General features: G+C 54.4%; 1 protein-coding gene across 1 annotated transcript; it reads right to left on the reverse strand.

Annotated features, from left to right (window-relative positions):
- Positions 1-1,412: 1,412 nt before the first annotated feature.
- MOK (MOK protein kinase) lies at positions 1,413-19,845 on the reverse strand. The gene is given in 13 exon segments (XM_078864264.1): positions 1,413-1,769; positions 4,077-4,307; positions 5,491-5,614; positions 7,213-7,416; positions 13,340-13,441; positions 14,329-14,417; positions 14,419-14,508; positions 14,996-15,044; positions 15,457-15,535; positions 16,242-16,312; positions 16,861-16,950; positions 18,230-18,344; positions 19,725-19,845. Coding segments are annotated over 13 exon segments (1,335 nt in total). The 5' UTR covers positions 19,741-19,845; the 3' UTR covers positions 1,413-1,694.
- Positions 19,846-24,621: the final 4,776 nt, after the last annotated feature.

The raw sequence follows: 24,621 nt of genomic DNA on the forward strand, positions 1-24,621 counted from the left end.
TGAATTTAAGTAATGGAGGTTGTGTGCTTCCTGTTTTTTCTGAATTAGGAATTTAGGTATGGAAGGGACCCCCCAGGCGTATGTTGAACTTCTTTCGCACCGTACGTAGCCAACCGTACTAACCGGATATGCGGGGGAAGGACAACAAACTAAACACAAAGCGGTTAAGAAATTAGTTTTCAATATAGTCCCTCTGAGGTAGGTATATATGGATCCAGGGGGTGGTGTGTGGTTTTTCTGAAGTGGGAGTTGGTGTGGTCCTCCCTGAGCTAGCGGAAGGGGTCGTGTTGCACCTCTGCTTTATGGAGTGCAGATGGTGTGGTTCATGGGGCCCCCCGAGTTTGGGTAATGGGGGGTTGTGTGTGTCTGGATGCGTGCTTCCTCAATCTCAATCCTGGAATCCCCTGAGCTCGGGACCACAGCAAGGCGGTGGCCCCAGGTCCCCCTCCCCCTGCTGGCTTGCGTCTCTGCGCCACTCGGTTGAGATTAACTCCTCTCTCGCGCCTCATCGCATTTTATTTCTGCAGCAAGAGAATTTACAACCAAGAATAAAACACGGCACAGCTCTGTACAAGCCCTAACCCCACCCGCCACGCCCTACCGAATCCATTATGGGCCCCGCGCCCAACCTCATTCACCCCCTTCCACTGCCCAGGTGCCCCCCGAAAGACTCGGAATCGGCATCGATGATCGCAGCTCCCAGCGGTGTCGTTCACGCCGCGGCCGTGACCGGCTTGGGATGAAATCTTCACAATCTCCGCGGGGCCCCTTCACTCGGAGGAATTTATCTGAGGATGAGTTTCATCCGTGAAGAGTTTTTAGCTGGGATTATTATTTGATTAAAATTGTAATAGACTACTGTTTTTAGTTGTCGATTTTAAAAAGTGACGGGGCCACCCTCGTGTACTTTCTGCCCGACGAAGGCAGGAACCCCCCGATAAGCCACGTCCAGCGTGACACGGCTAATGGTGTCAATTACTTAACAAAAACCCCGCTCGTCACCATCTGTCCAGTGGCACACATGAGGACAGAGGTGAGGCTTTTTTCTCCTATTTTCATGTACATGTAATCCGATTAGCTGAGTAATCGAGCCAATAAACTTGATAAAGTAATCTATTAAATAATCAGATTACAGCTCAGCTCTGTGGTGTAGCTGTGAGGAGTTGTGCTGCCCCAGCGCCTCCCGTGGTCTGCAGCACCCTGTGGACCAGGTCTCCCTTGCAATGGAGTCCCAATTGCTGCGGTGCTGGAGAAAGTTTCGTAAGGTTTGGGAGAAAACTCACCAATGTCGCCTCCCCCAAACCACAACGGAAAACCACCCAAGTGATGAGAGCGGTTCAGTGACTGATGATCAGGTGAGTAAGACCACTTGGGTGGCTCCACCTGACCCTACCACCGCTGGCGCACCCTGCTGAACCGTGGGGGTGGGGGGCTACAGCAGCTGGCTCACCCTCCAACCGGCAGAGTCCACAGCCCCTCACTGGGCGCAGCCGCTCGTCCATCGCTCGCGCTCCTTCGGTTCCCACTCCTGAGTTGGCAAACCGCCTGGGAGCTTCGTCGCTCGGCCGCGCTGATGGCGCCCTCTCATGGCGACGTGAGGCTCAGCGGCTGTGGTCGTGAGACGTGGGATCCTGGGGGGCACCCGGGTTCCCTCATCACCCCCGGGAGGGGGATCCGAGGGTTAGCAGAAGCGATCAGTGGTACTTCCCCCCGCGACGTGCCATGGAGGGCAGAGGGTAGTGGATTCCCAGGCGCTCTGCGTGCTCGGCCTGGGGAAACAGGGACCAGGGTGAGACAGGGATCATAGACACGGGGACCATGGAGACACGGGCATCATGGGGAGATACGGGGACCATTTTAAGACACGAAGACCATGCTAAGTCACGGGAATCATTGGGAGACACGGGGCTCATGGGCAAATACGGAGATCATAGACGCGAGGGCCTCCCAGCTCGGGTTACCACCTGTCCAGGTTTGACTCGGACAGTCCGGGAATTGGCATCTGATTCGTGTTCAGCTGCCAGGAACTGATTTGTACCGAGACCTGGTTCGATTTGTAGTTGGTGCTCACTCGCTCACCCAATCACCCCCCTACTAGACTGTCAAGCACTGCCGCCTATGACAACCAGGTATGCATGGCGAGTCACCCTTCTGAACACGAATTGCAGGCTCAACCCCCGTCTGTCTTCCGAGGTTGGGCGCATTGCGGATGATTTTCAAGTACCGTACGAGATTGCATCAAGGGTAATTGGGCAGCTTGTCACGTGCTGTCCCATACATTCATTGGTGGTGGGCATAGAACGTCGATTGCAATCGTAGCCATCTCGCTCGCGTGTGATAACCGCGCCCCCTGGTGGTCGAGCACCATCACGCCTCTCGCTGTACGCGACTCAAAAGAATTAACCCGTAAAAACAAAGTTTTTCACTATAAATCCTTTATATGCGTGTTCAATGGGCCACAACCCAGCCCACATTGGTCTTTGAAACGGGCGGCTAGAGTCCTCTCGTCCTCTGGCTTGAGATGGCTGCCACCTATGGGTCAGATGATTGCCTGCCACCTTTAAGCAATTGGTAATTAAATATAAAAAAATTCCTAAAAAGTGTACAATTTAGGAATTTTTTTTTACGAAAATAAATTGTCACGCACAACGAGTCTGTGTGCAAAATGTCAGCTCGATTGGATCACGGGAAGTGGGTTAAAAAACGACCGAAAGATTTGCACGGTCGTAAGCGCGCAAGCAAGCGAACTTAATATAAAGGATTTAAAAATCAGGAAATTCGCCCGCCCTTCTCAACTCCCTTCCGTTCCTCTCTTAAATCCTCAACCTCCTATCTATTGGCCATTCTCTTCCTTCACCCTCCACTCATTCCCGTCCCTCCCCGATAGCCCTTTCGTGATCCCTAAGTACTCCCTCTATTGCTGCTGTCACTTATTCCTCAACCCCTGCAGTACGCCCCCGTCGACTACAGCATCGTGTCTCCGTTCTGTAAGCGATGTCACGAAGCGCCTTAAGTGAAGGTGCTCTTTCCATGAAATGTAATTATACACGTGTCAGTTCGGATATAATAATACATCTAAATAATGGTGTTGTACCCATCCCCCCGCTGTTGTGTCGTCAACAACTGGCATCTAATTCCCCGAAACACGTCAAGAATGGAGATAAAAGTTAGAGAACGATAGAAGAACGTCTATAAGAACGCTACAAAGTGAGGCTCAAGATGAATCCAGTTCGAGCCAAACAAAAGTCACCCACAAGAAGTTTTCGAGACACATGGAGATATTGTCTAGAGGGGCACCAACTGGACAATGAAGCAGAATGTTAGTACTTAGGACGGTTATCGTGAGCTGACCGCGATCAAGATGAAGAATTACTCATTGCACACAGCAGCAATCGGCGCTCACATGGCCAGAAGGGATGATAGCCCAAACTAACAACAGTGGCGGCCAAAGCAAGAAACGTGCCCTGGAGGACGTCAAATGCGGAGATGGAGCGACAAACGTCAGCTCCCGTGCGAGCCCCAATCGGTTCGATGCATTGGCGGTGGCTTGGAGAGGCCTTCATCCAGCAGTGGATAGTTCATGGCTGCTGCTGCTGATGCTGATGATAAACTATTTATTTTACCAGCTAAGTCCCACTGAGTTATAGAACTCGTTTTAAGAAGTGACCTGGCCGACAAATGATACTTCAACAAAGTGAACATTTCGAGCAGCCACCACATTCGTTAAAGGCAAGTTGGGTCTAAATGTGGAGTGAGGACCCGGAGAAAAATCCACGGGGACCGAGAACACGCGAACTCTCTCTCTCTCGCAGAGCGCCTGCATCCCTCTCGCGGTGGAGTCAATGTCTCGCCACCGGTCTCCCCGGGGTCTCGCTGCGCGCTCGCTCACCTTGCGCGCTCGCTCACCTTGCGCGCTCGCTCACCTTGCGCGCTCGCTCACCTTGCGCGCTCGCTCACCTTGCGCGCTCGCTCACCTTGCGCGCTCGCTCACCTTGCGCGCTCGCTCACCTTGCGCGCTCGCTCACCTTGCGCGCTCGCTCACCTTGCGCGCTCGCTCACCTTGCGCGCTCGCTCACCTTGCGCGCCTGCGCCTGCAGCGTGGAGAGGTGGATCCCTGACCCCGAGGCGTGCAGCGGGGGCAGCGGGGGCAGCCGCAGCGGGGGGGCGACCCCCCCGACGCGCAGGCGCGACAGGGGCAGCCCGTGGAAGGCGGAGGCCGACGAGAAGCTGCTTTCGGGGGGGCCGCCCCCCCCGCGGGGGTGCGACACCGGCACGGCCAGCCCCCCCTGCGCCTGGAATCGCTTCTGCTGGAGAATTTTGGGGGGGTGGGGGGGGGTTGTGGGTGAGACGGAGAGATGCAGAATGGTGGTGGCGGCGGTGGTGGTGTTTGTGCGAAACGAACGCGCAGGTTTTCTAAGCCGCTATTTTGATTCAAAATAGATTTTTGGGTCAGGCAACGGAATGATCCGAATAAATCTGTGTCGTGAGACCCTCCACCACGCGACATAGCCAAACAAATTAAATCGTCACGTCTACAAGCGTTTGAAAACGCTCCTATTAATTATTACTGTTTCGGCTCACCCCGGTGAGTTCAAGAACAAGTCTTACAATCGGTAATTGTACGTTTGCTATTCGAGCACTCGGGCTTTCGCGAAGGTGCCGTGTTTACAGCTCACTCGAGCCGACTGCAGAGCTGGCTCCGAGTTGGTGACAAATCCCAAACGGACCGGCAGTGACTTCCACATAGATGGGCGACACACACCGCAAAGGAGTGTGACTGAGTAGGTGGGTGGATGGGTTATTGGACGAGTGAAGAGGTGAGTGGGTGAATAAGTGGGCGAGTGAGTGACAAAAGTGGTTAGGTGGGCGAGTGGATGGGTGAGTGAGTGGATGGGATCGTGCGTAAGTGAGTGAGATGGAAAGTAAGTGGATGACGAAGTGGGTAGGGCATGTGGTTAGCCAGTGCACTCTCCCCTTCCTCTCCTCGTGTTGCTTGTCGCCACCTCAGACGAGGAGGTGGCAGTACAGCAAGCGGGGTTCGTGGACACCGTCTGTGCGGACCTGTGAGTGCTGCTGACCCCTCGTTTGCACGGTGGGAGTTTTCTCCGGGCCCGCCAGTTTTTTTTCCCCACGTGTAAAACCACTCATTGCAAACATCCAGACGTAGCAGCATGTACGTGTGTATGTGCCGAGCTTCTTTCGCGCCGTACGTAGCCAACCGTGCTCATGGTAGGCGCGGGGGAGGGCAGGGCCCTCCTGAACAGGAGTCTCTCCCAGACAAATACGCAGCGTTCCGATTTAAATAAGACGTTGGCAAGATACTTGAACGATTACAAATGGCCAAAGCAATTCAATTTAGCCCCTATCTCGTGATTGAGATGCATTTACCAATTACGTTGGATTGTGTAAGATCAATATAAATTAGAAACGTTATGCAACTAGACGTTTAAATAACCCGTGATTTAGATGCTGTCCCGTGCGCACACGCACCCGGCGGGGTATGGGTTTGGCGGCGCTGATCCAGGGGAGCGACGCAGCCTTCGTCGGGGGGTCCTCCTTGAGCCCCAGTGGGGACAGGGGGCCGTAGACCCCCATGGGATGGCGCTCCGGATCCCTGTAAGAGGGGACAAGGGGAGGAGGGCTCCTTGGTTACGTGGATCGCTGTCATGGAGGAGGAGGGGGGAGGTCAGGGCAGTTGTGGTGGGGGGCTAGGGTTCGGGAGCTGGGGTGGATGGAGGAGTTGGGTAGACGAGGGGGGGGGGGGCTGTCGTCCTCAGCGTTGCCAGGAGGACGCTGCAGCTCCACTGCCCAAGAGCTCTCAGCGTGGGCGGCTCCCACAAGGAGAGGCACGGGGAGGGAGATGGGGGAGGTAGGGAGGGTGCCCTGCCTCCAGCAGGTAGCTGATGTGTGTGTAAGTGTGTGAGCATGTACGTGTGTGACTGTGAATAAGTGTGTATTATTGCTCACTAATAGCACTTTCCCCAACAGTTTTCATGGCAATAGGTGGATTTTGTTGTTGTTGGTATGAGTATGCATGCGTTTGTGTATGTATATACATTACGTGTGTGTACCTCTGTGAAAGGAGCCGTAGTGCAACGGTTAGTGCACTTCACTACGAACTCAGCGACCCGAGTTCGATTTCTGCTCATGGCCAGCACCAGTGAAGATTATCTGAACCGGTCATGGGCCTCCCCTAAGTCGACTCAGCTTCAAATGAGTACCTGGTATGGTGTGTAAAATCATTGTCACTAGGAAAACAATAGCGGTCGGGCGTTTTGCTGGCCACCCATCCCCTCGTGCGCAGTGCCAGCCTTCAGAGGTGCTTGCTAACAGCACATGCCCCGACAGTCTGTAAAGGCTATATGGGGGATCTTTTTCTTTGTCTTTTGTGCAAGAGAACACTGTGTGCAAGCTGCCTGACCTGTCAGTACACACAAAGCTACGGGTCCCCTGATCAGGAACAGCTGCGTTGGCTGGAAACATTCTGGCTGGTCTGCCTTTGTTCCATTTTGGGTTGAACCAGACTGGATTGTGTGAGAACGTTACGGGTCCTTGACAGATCTGGACACCGTCCAATCAGTGAGCTCCTCTGGCAGGCGATGCTGCATTCGCTGGATCATATAACCCGTGTGCCACGTGTGAGTGAGTGGTGATGGTGTCTATGTATGGGTGATGTTGGTATGATGTTATGTAATGGTATGATGATTCTCAATTTGAAGTTTTCGTGACTGCAAGGATCCATACTCTTTGTTTTTTTCGGTAAAGTCACGTAGGTAGAAAATTATAAAATAAATGAAAAATGAAAGCAAATATATATTTTTTACCTACGTGACTTTACCGAAAAAACCAAAGAGTATGGTATGATGATGTTATGGGATCTTAGTGATGTTTTCTGATGATGTTAAGCCGTGCCCTAGCTGCGGCTCGCTCACCGCTGTGTGTGTGAATGATGTTTGTTGTTAGTATAATGTTGGCGATGGTGCTGGCGGTTGTGTGAACTGTGCCCTATCTGCGCCGACTACTCGCTTGATCACAGCTGTGTGTGTGTGCGAGTGATGTATGTTGCCAGTATGATGTTAGCGATGTTGGCGATGGTGCTGGCGATGGATGCGAGCCGTGCCCTATCTGCGCCGGCTTGCTCGCTCGCCGCTATGTGTGTGTGTGGGTGATGTGCGCTGTTAGTTTGATGTTAGCGATGGATGCGAGCCGTGCCCTATCTGCGCCGGCTGGCTGGCCGAGCGCACGCCCGTGAAGAACGCGTGCCGGAGCGCCGCCTTGGCCGAGAGCCGCTCCTCGGGGTCGTAGGTCAGCATGGCGGCCATGAGCTGCGTGGCCTCGGCCGAGGCGTGCGGCACGAGCCGGCTCAGCCCCAGCCCCTTCTGGGAGGGGAACTCCAGGCCCAGGCCACGGCTCTTACTGCAAGAGGGTTGAGGGGAGGGGGCGTCACGGACCAGAATGACACAGGGGGGTAATAATGATGATATGTTTTTGAGCTAACAAAACATTTTTTGAGTGTATGTTGAACTTCTTTCGCACCATATGTAGCCAACCGTGCTAGGGAAAGACAACAAATTAAAAACATGGATTGTGTCTCCTTCACTTATCTGTCTCTCCAGGTAAATACATATATAAAGTGTTCTTCTTACGCAACCCAATCGGTTACGCACGGTCTCTGGCAGTTCGCTAGCATTGATTCAAGCGAGGCCGATTCTGCTGATGAGACACTGTGGGTTGAAACCGCTCCGGAGTTTTGCCTCTCCTGAACCAATGCTGCTGAGGGCCGGCATGGCACGCAAGGAGTGGTGTGGCCTGAACAACCCCCGACTCGCATTTGTCTCCCAAGTGTTGTTATTTTACACACTGCACCTGATACTCACTAAGACTAAGCCGACCTAAGGGAGGCCCAGGAACAGTGGTCATGAGCAGGAATCGAACTCGTGTCACCGGGTTCTTAGTGCAGTTGGCTAACCATTGCCCGACACAATGCTGCTCCTGGTCAACGTCTAGGCAGCTGAGCAAACCCATGGGCTGACATGCGGCCGAGCCCGAAGCCTGCATGGGATCGGTGTTTCGCGTCTCTGTGGGATGTTGAAATGGCCCAAATGTTGTACATTCGGCCACTTGTTGCAGAGGTTCGCGGTTCAAATCTGGCAGGCCACCCAGGTTATCACTGCAGGTGTAATTTACTCGATACTTTTACGCAATTTGCTTCGCAGTGGATGTTAACGATCCAGTGACTTCATTTAGACTTGAAACATTATCAGCCAATGACTCAATTAGGATTACACACTGCGAAATCCCCCCCTCCCACCTCTACTCTGACGCTACAACACGCTGCGTCTGTCAAACGCAGCAGCGCCTTGCTGCTGATCGCCCTGCGCGCTCCAAGAACCACAGCGCCAGACGTTACAACAACAACAACATCATTATTATCGCTCTAGCATTACCGGGGTTGTTTTTTTTATCTTGGCCGCGCTCAATTTCTCTGCCGGGGCGATCGGAACTTTACGAGCAGAACGTAAATCCCGACGTGCACGGCGACGAGGAAAGATAACGAGATGCACAACAACGAGAATGTGAACCAAGTCGTCGACACGGAGTTAATGATGACGTCACCCTGCTGCTGCTCTATATAAGAACGGGAGACACAGCAGAGCCTCACCATTCTGGCGAATTGCCCGATGATGCTGGATGCAATTACCAGCGAAACGTCGTACTCAAAAATTGTAAATGTTGTGGTTTCGCGCTTCAACACACCGGTGGGCTAAAGCAGTGAACTAATTTGTCTTTTGTCAACGTGACAATTTTTTACTGATTGGCCGTGTCGGGTGGTGGAGGGTTACGACACATTTATAAATAACGCGATCTAACCCAAAAACGTTGATTATGAGGAGTTGAAGAGCTGGGCGGCAGCGCAGCGGGAACACTCGTGCCTCTCAGCTGGAGGAGCCTGGGTTCGGTGCCTAACTAGGACGCCTGCCTGTGTGGAGTTTGTATGTTCTGCCCCCCCCCCCGCATTCCCCTTGTTCTGCATGGGCTTCCTCCGGGTTCTCCAGTTTCCTACCATAGGTGAGAAGACAAACCGTAGCGCTGATATTGGCCGAAACATCCCAATGCTAGAAACGTCACCTGGACATTATTGGGATCACGCGCAGCTTAAAACATCGCCCCCCCCCACCCCATCCCCCCACCCCATCCCCCCCCACCCCATCCACTCCCCCACCCCCTCCACCCCCCACTCCATCCACCCCCTCCTCCCCCTCCACCCCCTCCATCCCCCCACCCCATCCACCCCCCCACCCCCCACCCCATCCACCCCCTCCTCCCCCTCCACCCCCCCCCCACCCCCCACACCCTCCACCCCCTCCACCTGCCAACACTTTTCAGAACCCTCTTGAAATAGAGGTGAGACCCCAGTAAGGCTTTCTTGGGTAAACAAGCGGAATGTTAATAAAATAATAAAATAAAATTGTGTACAAATACAGAACAGCTTTTGTTATCCAATATCCACAGATAGACATACAACTATTTTCATAGAGTACACACACAACGACTATGATAGACAAGGCAGACAAAGATTCCCCCATATAACCTTCACATACTTTTGGGGCAAGTGCCGTTAGCAACCACCTATGAAGGCCGACACACACACACATGCTGCACTATTGTTACGGAGTGCACACAGACACAGCTATTGTTATGGACTACAACGACGATTGCCGTTCGCCACTCAGCGGCGGTTGATGTTACCACGGCGATTGCGCCAGGCTAGGTGCACTTTGAGGCCACGTAAAGTGTCGAAGGCTCGCTGGCAAGAAATGATGGGACAGACCAGAGACAAAGACCCCCCGTGTAGCCTTAACAGACTGTTGGGGCAAGTGCTGTTAGCGAGCACCTATGAAGGCCGGCAAAGCACACCAGGGGGTGGGTAGCCAGCACCACGCCCGACCGCCTTTGTCTCCCTAGTGGCGATGTTTACGCATCGCACCAGGTACTCATTTGAGGCTGAGTCGACCTAGGGGAGGCCCAGGACCGGTTCAGATAATCGCCACCGGTGTTGGCCGTGAGCAGGAATTGAACTCTGGTGGCCGGGTTCGTAGCGCTCACCGCTACGCCCCCGTCTCCACGCGACAGACCCCACGTAGAGGCACGCACAGGTAACACGATTGAGAAATGCGTCGAAAACGAATGCGTTTCAGGAAACACAGCAGAGAGTAAAGTGGGAAAAGCAAAACAAGTCGATAAAACACAACAACACCAGGACGCAGCGCCGCGTCTCAGGAGCGGTCCACGTGACAGGGATCGTGTCGCCCTGTGGCTTCTGCTTTTGAGCCGTCTGTCATCAAGCTCTCGTCTTGTGGGCCACGCGGATCTCTCTCTCTCTCTCGCCCGGGACTGAGCTCCTGTCTCCTCGCATCCCCAGGTCAAGTTTCAACATTCACGTTTATTTAGTTTCACCCGGTTGAGAACTCAAGAGACCCGCGGAGTCGACGCGTGGGCAGACCGAACCGGGTCACCAAAATGACAAAATAAAAATCGTAAACTCTTTGGTTCTTTCGGTAAAGTGACGTAGAAAGAAAAATAGATTAAACAATAGCATGCGACGTTTCGATTGCAACACAAGCGATCATCATCAGGTACAAATGAAAGAGAAAACAAACATAGTAAACTTAGCAATATAATGCAATACAACACAACATACAAGTCGTACAACAAAGCAGCACACAAAAAACAACCAACTACAAATCGTAGATAATTCTATGAATCCATATTTGTGTTTTTTTGGGTGAGGCCACGTGGTAGTTTTTATGCCGAAATCCTTGGCATCAGCCCGCCACGACCCGACAGGATTGTCAGATAAACGTGACATAAATCACCTTACTCGACCTCTAACCCTGCAGCAACACATTCAGTTCAGAGATAACTGATCGCCGTTTACTCTGTAAACAAGACACGGCGCTAATTGAGCCAGCTGACAGAGTTATAAATCTAGCGTACCGTTCTCAGCCCGCTAAACTAATACAAGATAACGCGAGCACTTAAGGCGATGGAGCCTCCTCCTTGTTAACCCCGTGGGCCTGGGAACGTCTCTCCTGCGACCTCGCTAAGATTCCCCGACTCAGCATGGCCGATATGGGCCCTGGTGTCAGGAATTAAATAGCGCTGCTATTGGCCGAAACATCCCAATGCTAGAGACGTCACCTGAACATTATTGGGATCACACGCAGCTTCAAACATCGCCCCCCACCCCCTCCACCCCCCACCCCCTCAACCCCCCTCCACCCCCTCACCCCCTCCACCTGCCAACACTTTTCCGAACCCTCCTGAAATAGAGGTAAGACCCCAGTAAGGCTTTCTTGGATAAACAAGTGGAATGTTAATAAAATAATAAAATAAAATTGTGTACATATACAGTACAGCTTTTGTTATCCAATATACACAGATAGACATGCAACTATTTTCATAGAGGACACACACAACGACTATGATAGACAAGGCAGACAAAGATTCCCCCATATAACCTTCACATACTTTTGGGGCAAGTGCCCCCCCCCATCTCCTCCCCCCACCCCCATCCTATGCCACCCCACCACCACCCTCTTCCAAGCCCAGCGACCGTGGGGGTCCCAGTGTAGTTTATTGGTTAGCATAGGTGAGGAGTGCAAAGTCCAAATGCTCACAAAGCCAAGTAGCCAGCAGCAAACAGCACTATTATCAAAGTTGTAATAGATACGGGTGTGGAACACGTTTCTTGATTTGAGCCAGGATCTTCTTGGTTCTTTCGGTAAAGTCACGTAGAAGGGAAATAATAAAATAATAAAAATAAAACATAATAAAATAATTCTCACGACGTTTCGGCCACAACGCAAGCAGCAAATTCATTCAGACGCTGTCTTCCCGACAAACCTGGTCTTCACCTGAGGACGGCTGCTTGCGTTGTGGCCGAAACGTCGTGAGAATTATTGTATTATGTTTTATTTTTATTATTCTATTATTTCCCTTCTACGTGACTTTACCGAAAGAACCAAGAAGATGAATCCCTGCAGTCACGAAAGCTTTAAATCGAAGTTTGAGCCAGGATATTGTTGTAAGAGCTTGGGGAGAACAGACGACGATGACGATGATGGCAGGAGGGGATTTACAAAGTGGAACGGTGCGAGGGAGGAGGTAGAGCGAGAAGTGCCGTGACTTGCAGTGTGGTGAGTGGGGTTGTAAGTGAGTGAACGGGTGAGTGGGTGGATGAGTGATCTGCAGCGTTGTGGTTGAACACAGTGCGGATGGAACAGTCACTTTGGTTGCACCGCCTGCACCCTGCATAGCCGCGCCGCTGCTCAAAGTCCGCGTTTCCATTACAACCTGTTCGGTGAGGCCCCGAATAACATTACACTTGGCAGCAATGAGCTGCGATTTATTTAGCCGCTGCTAATCTCTCAATTGTTCTGTGTTATCGTGACTCCGGATTATGACTGGGTCGTTTAGTGCTTTGTTAGGTCGTGCCACCGCTGAAAGCCACTATCAGAAATAATGCTGCAGTCACGAAAGCTTTAAATCGAAATTTAATGTTGTTGTTGTTGCTGAGGGGTTGGGCCTTGAGGCCGGGTCCACATCTCTGCGATCTGCTGCGTAACCAAAACTCGCCCTCAAATCATCGCGTTAACTTGACGCTGTCTGCAACTGCTTTGTCCACATCTCGGCGAGTAGTTGCGTGACGAGGGGCGTGGTGTCGGGGCGTGGCTACGCAGTCTAGCCACGCCCCTTTACCGCATAGCCTCTACCCCCCCCACGTCTCGGATCGTAACAACCAATCACAGTTTCGATTTAAAGCTTTCGTGACTGCAGGGATTCATCTTGGTTCTTTCGGTGAAGTCACGTAGAATGGAAATAATAAAATAATAATAATAAAACATCATAAAATAATTCTCACGACGTTTCGGCCACAACGCAAGCAGCCGTCCTCAGGTGAAGACCAGGTCTGTCGGGGAGACAGCGTCTGAATGAAAAATGACGCTGTCTTCCCGACAGACCTGGTCTTCACCTGACGGCTGCTTGCGTTGTGGCCGAAACGTCGTGAGAATTATTTTATTATGTTTTATTTTTATTATTTTATTATTTCCAACCAATCACAGGTCGCACACGTGCACTTCGTGATGGAACGCGTCACGGACGTGCGCAGGTGGCACACGCTCGAGATATCGTCAACACGTAAGCAATTCTGTTGTGTGCAACCAAGTTGCATGCAACCCGATTGCTCAGTTGCCCCCCCCCCCCAACCTCTTTGAGAGGTGGGGGGGGGGCGAGGCTCGGGTGGGGGGGGGGGGCTTGTGCATAAGGCTCTCACCTCCTCATCTTGTTGAGCAGGGCAGCGGTAGGGGTTCCCAGGACCTCGTGGATCTTTGAGATCTGATCCACCTCGTTCGCTCCCGGGAAGAGCGGCTGCAGACTGAGGAGGAGTACATGGCAGAGTGAAGGGGTGTGCGTGCACAGTGTGTGTGTGAGTGGGGAGCGGTGGTGTGACGGTTAGCACGCTGCTCTACGAACCTGGCAACCCGAGTTCGATTCTCGCTCATGGCCACCACCAGTGACGATTATCTGAACTGGTCCTGGGCCTCCCCTAGTTCGACTCAGCCTCAAATGAGTACCTGGTGCGGTGTGCAGTAAACATCGCTACTGGGGAGACAAAGACGGCCGGGCGTAGTGCTGGCCACCCACCCCTTCGTGTGCTGTATCAGCCTTTATAGGTGCTCGCTAACAGCACTTGCCCCAACAGTCTGTTAAGGCTATACGGGGTGTCTTTGTATGTGAGTACAGGTGTGTGTGAATGCAAGTGTGTGCATGTAGATCTCACCCTCAAAAAACCTTTATTATGGATAATATTCGTCGCGAAAGCCTACGTGTTTAAATGTAGAGGTGTACTTGGATACAAGTGTGTGTACAGGTGTGTTTGCATACAGGTACACGTGTTAACAGGTGTGGCACAGTCCAGGTGTGTGAGTACAAGTGTGTGCGTTCCTGGTGAGCAGTAGTGCAACCATTAGCGCGCTGCACTACGAACCTGAGTTAAATTTCCTCACACGACCAACATCAGTGATGATTATCTGGACTGGTCCTGGGCGTCCCCTAGGTCGACTCAGCCTCAAATGAGTACCTGATGTGTAAACATTGCCACTGGGGAGACAAAGGCGGCCAGCCGTGGTGCTGACCACCCACCAACTCGTGTGCCGTACCAGCCTTCACAGGTGCACGCTAACCGCACTCGCCCCAACAGTCTGTTGACGTCTACAGGCGGGAGATCTTTGTCTCTCTACAGGTGTGTGCCACGCGGCTCACCTGGTGATCTCGTAGAAGACGCAGCCGGCGCTCCACACGTCCATGGCGAGGCCGTAGTGTCCGTCGGTGAGGAGGCACTCGGGCGCGCGGGTACCAGCGCGTCGAGATGTACTCCGTGAAGGGCGGCCGCGCGAACGCGCTCTTGCACGAACCGAAGTCCGCCAGCTTCAGCACCTCGTTCTGCTGCCCGACACGACCCCGGCGTGACCCCGATGACGTGGCGACCCCAGCATGAACCCGGCGCGACCTCGACTCGACCCCGGCGCGACCCCGACGCTCAACAAAAAAAATATCAACAAAATCCCAACATTGAACATGACCCCAAGCATGACCCCAAGCATGACCCCAAGCATGACCCTGACACGACCCCGACAACACAAAAGTCAACATAACCCCAACGTCGGACACGACCCCAGCGTGACCCCAACGAGGAAGCGAGCCGGGGGAGGCCGTACCCGAGCCGTCCCAGCGCGCGTACGCCCCCCCCCACCCCCTGTCTCGCCCCCCCCCCCACCCCCTGTCTCGCCCCCCCCCACCCCCTGTCTCGCCCCCCCCCACCCCCTGTCTCGCCCCCCTAAGGGAGCTCGCTCAGCTTGGCCCGGACCGCCGTCGTCAACAGCCGCCGTGAGGCCACGGCGTTAAATGTGCGCGAGTGTCCGTGCCTCACCTTGATGAGGATGTTCTCTGGCTTCACGTCGCGGTGGAAGATGCCGTTCCTTCAAGGGGCATGGGGGGGTGGAGCAGGGGGCGGGGGGCAGAAGAGAGGGAATGATGTGAGTGCCTGGTCGAGTAGGGGGATCAGCTGTGCTCACCTGTATGTGCTCACCTATAGTCACCTGTGCTCACCTGGAGCATTTTCACTTCAGTTCATTCAACTGTCCTCGCTCACCTGCGAATCATTACCTATGCCGCTCACCTGTGCATGATCACCTATGCCGCTCACCTGTGCATGATCACCTATGTTCATCTGTGCAATTTTGTGTTATCCTTTGTGCACTCACAAACGCTCACCTGTGCCCGTACTTGTGTGTACTCACTTGTGCTCACCTAAGCTCACTCACCTGTGCTCACCTGTATACTGGCGACCTGTGCTCACTTGCTCACCTGTGAGTGGCTCCCTGTGCTCACCTGTGCATGTAGTCAAGAGAACGGCACAGCTGCTGCATGTAGCTGCGAATCCTCCCTTCTGGCAAGAAGTTTCTCCGATCTGAAGGTGAGGGGTGCAAGTGGGGACGGGGGAGGGGGTGGGGGGGAAGAGGGTTAGGAGCAGGGATAAACACATTCCTGCGGAGGGAGCTGGTAGCAACGTTGGGTTGCTCGGTCAATGGCCAGGGTCAACGGCGGCGTGGTGTATTCCGCAAATATGCCCGACTGTGAGGGCGGGCACAAGCCGGCCTGAGTAGGTTAAACGTTGAGTTTTATAAGGGCACCACGGGGTGACCAGCCCTTCCCCACCCAGCCCCAGCCCCAGCCCCAGCCCCACCCCTCCCACCCCCCCACCCAGCCCCACCCAGCCCCTCCCCACCCTTCCCTCCCCACCCAACCCCTCCCCACCCTCCCCTCTCCACCCAGCCCCACCCCTCCCATTTTTGGATGCACGACGGACGGACACAATAATCCCCTGTGGGCTGGTGTAACCAGGAGGTTCCTACCAGTAAAAAATGTATAATTGAATATTTTCCGTACCACTGGTTGGTTGATTGTAGTAGAAGACACGTGACTGCCAGCCACAGCTATAGCGAGAGGCATACTGGATGTGGTGTGCAGGGTAAAAACATTTTCCTCCAGGTCGCCTGACCCAGACAGACCCCCCCCCCGACTGATATTGAACCCGAGTGAGCGGTCATGGTGTGTTAGTGGTGAGTGAGTGGATGAGTGTTACGTAGTGAGTGAGGGGTGAGTGAGTGGCTCACCTCGGATCAGCTCGTACATGTTCATGTCCATGAGTTCGCAGATCAGCGCCAGAGTCCCCGACTTCTTATCGCTGCCAGAGAACACGTGACACGCGGAGACGCACGGGTGACACGCAGGTAACCGGAGTCGCACAGTCGACAGGCAGGTGACACACAGTCATCATACCAGTGACACAGGTAACAAGAGTAACACAGGTGACAGGTGACACACAGGCGATGCGTGCAGGCACTCAGGTGACACACACGGGTACCACGTGCACGCTTAAATACATACTTGTCACAGAGGTGTCGCGTACGCAAGCATCTGTACAAGTCACTCGATGTGTTTAGAGATGCAGTGAAGGGAGGATGTGAGGATGGCTGGTGAAGGATCATGATAAGGTGATGATGATGTGATGATGATGGATGATGGGAGGATGTGAGGATGGCTGGTGAAGGATCATAAGGTGATGATGATGGATGATGGGAGGATGTGAGGATGGCTGGTGAAGGATCATGATAAGGTGATGATGATGTGATGATGATGATGGATGATGGATGATGATGGATGATGATGGATGATGATGAAGGATGCTGACATAATGATGTGGTGATGATGATGAGATGATGGCTCACTCACTAGAGAACCTCGTGCAGCTGCACGATGTTGGGGTGGGAGCCGAGGCGTCGCATGGCCTGCACCTCGCGCAGGCCGTTCACACTCTCCTGGCTGCACACAAACAGCCGGGAGCGGGGTGTCGAACAGGAGAGCGCACGCGTGAGTGAGTCGGTGAGTAGGTGATTGAGTGAGCGACTGGGTGGGTGAGGTAGTGAGTGGGTAATTGGGTGAATGAGTGGGTGAGTCAGCAGGTGACAAATTTGCCGATTAGGCGAGTGAGTGGGTGAATAGGTGAATGAGTGAGTAGGTGCATTAGTGAGTGAATTAGTGCATGGGTGAGTGCGTAGCTGCTTGAGTGGGTAAGTGAGTGGGTAAGTGAGTGGGTGAGTGAATGGACGAGGGAGTGTCTGATTGAGTGGGTGAGTGAGTGGGTAAATTAGTGAGGGAGTGGCTGATTGAGTGAGTAGCTGAGTGGGTGGGTGAGTGAGTGGGAAAGTGGGGGAGTGAGTGAGTATGTGAGTGCGTGGCTGATTGAGTGGGTGAATGAGTGGGTGAATGAGTGAGGGAGTGGCTGATTGAGTGAGCAAGTGGGTGGGTGGGTGAGTGAGTGGGCAAGTTGGGGAGTGAGTGAGTGAGGGAGTGGCTGATTGAGTGAGTGGGTGAGTGAGTGGGTAAGTGAGTGAGTGAGGGAGTGGCTGATTGAGTGAGTGAGTGGGTGAGTGGGTGAGTGAGTGGGTGAGTGAGTGGGTAAGTTAGTGAATGGTTGATTGAGTGAGCGAGTGAGTTAGTAATTGGCTGACTGAGTGAGTGGGAAAGTGAGTGAATGGCTGATTGAGTGAGTGGATAAGTGGGTGAATGAGTGAGGGAGTGGGTGAGTGAGTAAGTGGCTGAGTGGGCGAGTGAGTGGGTGAGTTAGTAAGTGGATGACTGAGTGGAAAAGTGAGTGAATGGCTGATTGAGTGAGTGGATAAGTGGGTGAATGAGTGAGGGAGTGGCTGAGTGGGTGAGTGAGTGGCTGAGTGAGTGAGTGGGTGAGTGAGTGGTTGAGTGGCTGAGTGGGTGAGTGGCTGAGTGGGTGAGTGAGTGGCTGAGTGAGTGAGTGGGTGAGTGAGTGGCTGAGTGGGTGAGTGAGTGAGTGAGTGGCTGAGTGGGTGAGTGAGGGAGTGAGAGAGTGAGTGGGTGAGTGAATGGCTGAGTGGGTGAGTGGCTGAGTGGGTGAATGAGTGGGTGAGTGGCTGAGTGGGTGAGTGAGTGGCTGAGTGGGTGAGTGGCTGAGTCGGTGAGTGAGTGGCTGAGTGGGTGAGTGAGTGAGTGAGTGGGTGAGTGAGTGAGTGAGTGGGTGAGTGAGTGAGTGGCTAAGTGGGTGCGTGAGGAGGTGAGAGAGCCTCGCCTGTCGTATCGCTGCTTGAGTCGCTTGCAGGCGTAGTAGGCGCCGTCGCGCAGACTCTGGCACTTGAGGACCTCCGAGAAGGTTCCCTCGCCCTTGCGTCCCAGCAGCCGGTAATCTGTGATGTCACCATCATCATCAGCAACATCAATATCAGCAACATCATCATCAGTAAGATCATCATCAGCAACATCATCATTAGTATCATCAGCATCATAATCAGCAGCATCATCATCAGCAGCATCAGCAACATCATCATCAGCAACATCATCAGTATCCTCATCATCAGCATCATCATCAGCATCATCATAATCAGCATCATCAGCAACACCATTAGCAGCAGCAGCATCAGCAGCAGCATCAGCAACATCATCATCAGAAACATCATCAGTATCCTCATCATCAGCATCATCATCAGCATCATCAGCATCATCATAATCAGCATCATCAGCATCATCATCAGCAACATCATCATCATCAGGAACATCATCAGCAACATCATCAACAATAATAGCAATGTGTCGTTAAACCCACCACCACCCGACACAGCCAATTAATAAGGTTTGTCACGTAAACAGAATATAGCCACTTTGTTACTCGTACAGCACACCGGTGTGTTGGAGAGCAAAGCCACAACATTAACAATCTGAGTACGACGTTTCGCCAGTAATTATACCGAGCTTCATCAGGCGACAGCAACATCATCAGCAACATCATCAGCAACATAATCATCATCAGCAGCAGCAGAATAAACATCATCTGCATCATGGGGATCATCAGCAGCAATATCAACATCATTATCAGAAGCAGCAATATCAGCTGCTGCATTAGCAGCAGCAGCTTCAACAACAACATCATCATCATGCCTGTGAGGCAAACACAGGTGACGAGTATGTGTCTGTTTCACTCACTCACACATCATCATCATCATCAGCAGCAGCAGCAGAAACATTACCTACATCAGCACTACCATCATCATCAGCAGCAGAAATTCCATCAGCAACGCTGTCGTCATCATCATCATTAATAATTATCACGAGTTGCAGAAGCAGCGTTATGCAAACAGCTGTGGCCGTAGGTGTGACCGCCTAACCAGGTGAACCCCTTTACCAGGTGAAGCTCCTCACCAGGTAAAGCCCTCACCAGGTGAGCTCCTCACCAGGTGAACCTCCTCACCAAGTGAACCCCTCACCAAGTGAGCACCCTCACCAGGTAAAGCCCTCACCAGGTGAGCTCCTCACCAGGTGAGCACCCTCAACGGGTGAACCCCTCACCAGGTGAGCTCCTCACCAGGTGAACCCCTCACCAGGTGAGCTCCTCACCAGGTGAACCCCTCACCGGGTGAACCCCTCACCAGGTGAGCTCCTCACCAGGTGAGCTCCTCCCCAGGTGAGCTCCTCACCAGGTGAGCCCCTCACCAGGTGAGCCCCTCACCAGGTGAGCTCCTCCCCAGGTGAGCCCCTCACCAGGTGAGCCCCTCCCCAGGTGAGCCCCTCACCTTGCAGCACGTTCATGACCCCGTCCGCTCAGGGCCGTCAGGGGGACTCGGGTCACCCAGGCCCCGGCATTGCGTCCCACGAGCGGTGAGCTCCCGGGGTCTCCTAGGGGGTCTCCTAGGGGGTCTCGTTTAGTTTTTTCTTTCGGGGGGGGGGGAGCGAGGGGGCTGTCGGCTTCTTTAGGGCCTCTGTGGGTTTCTGGGGGTATGCACAATAATCTGGGGGTACTCTGTAATTCCCTAGGTCTCTTTGGGTCGGGGGGGGGGGTCTTACAACAGTGTCAAGGGGTCTCCCGTGTACTACGAGGGGCTATTCATGGTCTCTGGAGGCTAGAGGGATCACTTGGGGGTCTGTAGGGATATCCCGCCGTCTCCCGGTTCTCTGGAAATCATCAGGGCCGCCTTGGAACGTTGGGGGTCTCCGGGAGTCTCTGAGGATCTCTAGGGATCTACAGGGATAGCCCAGGAGCTGGAGGGGCTCTCTAGGGGTCTCTGTGATGTCTGTGGACCTTACAGGGGTGTCTGGGATGTTTAAGGGGCTATGGGGTCTCTAGGGGGACTCTGGGAATCTCACGGAGACTTGAGGGGTTCTTGGAGTCTTGAGCCCGGGGGGATCTTTGCTGTTTTTCCGTTGGCCCTGGCAACCAGACGCCGCGCGTCACGTGACTCCTCCTGCCCACGCGCCCAACCCCCCACCTCCCTACCCCCCACCTGTGTCTCACTCACTCACACAGGTACTCATCACCTGTGTCTCACACACACACACAAGTGCCCCTCACCTCACTCACTCACTCAGGTGCCCCTCACCTCACTCACTCACTCACACAGGTGCCCCTCACCTCACTCACTCACTCACTCACTCACACAGGTGCCCCTCTCCTCACTCACTCACACAGGTGCCCCTCACCTCACTCACTCACTCAGGTGCCCCTCACCTCACTCACTCACTCACACAGGTGCCCCTCACCTCACTCACTCACTCACTCACTCACACAGGTGCCCCTCACTCACTCACTCACACAGGTGCCCCTCACCTCACTCACTCACACAGGTGCCCCTCTCCTCACTCACTCACTCACACAGGTGCCCCTCACTCACTCACTCACACAGGTGCCCCTCACTCACTCACTCACACAGGTGCCCCTCTCCTCACTCACTCACTCACACAGGTGCCCCTCACCTCACTCACTCACTCACACAGGTGCCCCTCACTCACTCACTCACTCACACAGGTGCCCCTCACCTCACTCACTCACTCACTCACTCACACAGGTGCCCCTCACCTCACTCACTCACTCACTCACTCACACAGGTGCCCCTCTCCTCACTCACTCACACAGGTGCCCCTCACCTCACTCACTCACTCACTCACTCACACAGGTGCCCCTCACCTCACTCACTCACACAGGTGCCCCTCACTCACTCACTCACACAGGTGCCCCTCACTCACTCACTCACACAGGTGCCCCTCTCCTCACTCACTCACACAGGTGCCCCTCACCTCACTCACTCACTCACTCACTCACTCACACAGGTGCCCCTCTCCTCACTCACTCACACAGGTGCCCCTCACTCACTCACTCACACAGGTGCCCCTCACTCACTCACTCACACAGGTGCCCCTCTCCTCACTCACTCACACAGGTGCCCCTCACTCACTCACTCACTCACACAGGTGCCCCTCACTCACTCACTCACTCACACAGGTGCCCCTCTCCTCACTCACTCACACAGGTGCCCCGCACCTCACTCACTCACTCACACAGGTGCCCCTCACCTCACTCACACACTCACTCACACAGGTGCCCCTCACCTCACTCACTCACTCACTCACACAGGTGCCCCTCACCTCACTCACTCACTCACTCACTCACTCACACAGGTGCCCCTCTCCTCACTCACTCACACAGGTGCCCCGCACCTCACTCACTCACTCACACAGGTGCCCCTCACTCACTCATTCACTCACTCACACAGGTGCCCCTCTCCTCACTCACTCACTCACACAGGTGCCCCTCACCTCACTCACTCACACAGGTGCCCCTCACCTCACTCACTCACTCACACAGGTGCCCCGCACCTCACTCACTCACTCACACAGGTGCCCCTCTCCTCACTCACTCACTCACACAGGTGCCCCTCACCTCACTCACTCACTCACACAGGTGCCCCGCACCTCACTCACTCACTCACACAGGTGCCCCTCACCTCACTCACTCACACAGGTGCCCCTCTCCTCACTCACTCACTCACACAGGTGCCCCGCACCTCACTCACTCACTCACACAGGTGCCCCTCACCTCACTCACTCACACAGGTGCCCCTCACCTCACTCACTCACACAGGTGCCCCTCACCTCACTCACTCACTCAGGTGCCCCTCTCCTCACTCACTCACACAGGTGCCCCTCACCTCACTCACTCACACAGGTGCCCCTCTCCTCACTCACTCACTCACACAGGTGCCCCTCACCTCACTCACTCACTCACACAGGTGCCCCTCACCTCACTCACTCACTCACACAGGTGCCCCTCACCTCACTCACTCACTCACACAGGTGCCCCTCACCTCACTCACTCACTCACACAGGTGCCCCTCTCCTCACTCACTCACTCACACAGGTGCCCCTCACCTCACTCACTCACTCACACAGGTGCCCCTCACCTCACTCACTCACTCACACAGGTGCCCCTCTCCTCACTCACTCACTCACACAGGTGCCCCTCACCTCACTCACTCACTCACACAGGTGCCCCGCACCTCACTCACTCACTCACACAGGTGCCCCTCACCTCACTCACTCACACAGGTGCCCCTCTCCTCACTCACTCACTCACACAGGTGCCCCGCACCTCACTCACTCACTCACACAGGTGCCCCTCACCTCACTCACTCACACAGGTGCCCCTCACCTCACTCACTCACACAGGTGCCCCTCTCCTCACTCACTCACTCAGGTGCCCCTCTCCTCACTCACTCACTCACACAGGTGCCCCTCACCTCACTCACTCACTCACACAGGTGCCCCTCACCTCACTCACTCACTCACACAGGTGCCCCTCACCTCACTCACTCACTCACACAGGTGCCCCTCACCTCACTCACTCACTCACACAGGTGCCCCTCTCCTCACTCACTCACTCACACAGGTGCCCCTCACCTCACTCACTCACTCACACAGGTGCCCCTCACCTCACTCACTCACTCACACAGGTGCCCCTCTCCTCACTCACTCACTCACACAGGTGCCCCTCACCTCACTCACTCACACAGGTGCCCCTCACCTCACTCACTCACTCACACAGGTGCCCCTCACTCACTCACTCACTCACACAGGTGCCCCTCACCTCACTCACTCACTCACACAGGTGCCCCTCTCCTCACTCACTCACTCACACAGGTGCCCCTCACCTCACTCACTCACACAGGTGCCCCTCACCTCACTCACTCACTCACACAGGTGCCCCTCTCCTCACTCACTCACTCACACAGGTGCCCCTCACCTCACTCACTCACACAGGTGCCCCTCACCTCACTCACTCACTCACACAGGTGCCCCTCACCTCACTCACTCACTCACACAGGTGCCCCTCACCTCACTCACTCACTCACACAGGTGCCCCTCTCCTCACTCACTCACTCACACAGGTGCCCCTCACCTCACTCACTCACTCACTCACTCACACAGGTGCCCCTCTCCTCACTCACTCACTCACACAGGTGCCCCTCTCCTCACTCACTCACTCACTCACTCACACAGGTGCCCCTCACCTCACTCACTCACACAGGTGCCCCTCACCTCACTCACTCACTCACACAGGTGCCCCTCACCTCACTCACTCACTCACACAGGTGCCCCTCACCTCACTCACTCACTCACACAGGTGCCCCTCTCCTCACTCACTCACTCACACAGGTGCCCCTCACCTCACTCACTCACTCACACAGGTGCCCCTCACCTCACTCACTCACACAGGTGCCCCTCACCTCACTCACTCACACAGGTGCCCCTCACTCACTCACTCACACAGGTGCCCCTCACCTCACTCACTCACTCACACAGGTGCCCCTCACCTCACTCACTCACTCACACAGGTGCCCCTCACCTCACTCACTCACACAGGTGCCCCTCACCTCACTCACTCACACAGGTGCCCCTCACCTCACTCACTCACACAGGTGCCCCTCACCTCACTCACTCACTCACACAGGTGCCCCTCACTCACTCACTCACACAGGTGCCCCTCTCCTCACTCACTCACTCACACAGGTGCCCCTCACCTCACTCACTCACTCACACAGGTGCCCCTCACCTCACTCACTCACTCACTCACTCACACAGGTGCCCCTCACCTCACTCACTCACTCACACAGGTGCCCCTCTCCTCACTCACTCACTCACTCACACAGGTGCCCCTCACCTCACTCACTCACTCACACAGGTGCCCCTCTCCTCACTCACTCACTCACACAGGTGCCCCTCACCTCACTCACTCACTCACTCACACAGGTGCCCCTCAACTCACTCACTCACTCACACAGGTGCCCCTCACCTCACTCACTCACTCACTCACACAGGTGCCCCTCACCTCACTCACTCACTCACACAGGTGCCCCTCACCTCACTCACTCACTCACTCACACAGGTGCCCCTCACCTCACTCACTCACATACACAGGTGCCCCTCACTCACTCACTCAGGTGCCCCTCACCTCACTCACTCACACAGGTGCCCCTCACCTCACACACACACACAGGTGCCCCTCACTCACTCACTCAGGTGCCCCTCACCTCACTCACTCACACAGGTGCCCCTCACCTCACTCACTCACTCAGGTGCCCCTCACTCACTCACCTCACTCACACAGGTGCCCCTCACCTCACTCACTCACTCAGGTGC

The sequence above is a fragment of the Lampetra fluviatilis genome, chromosome 18 (genome assembly GCF_964198595.1).
Source record: "Lampetra fluviatilis chromosome 18, kcLamFluv1.1, whole genome shotgun sequence".
Classification (NCBI taxonomy): domain Eukaryota; kingdom Metazoa; phylum Chordata; class Hyperoartia; order Petromyzontiformes; family Petromyzontidae; genus Lampetra; species Lampetra fluviatilis.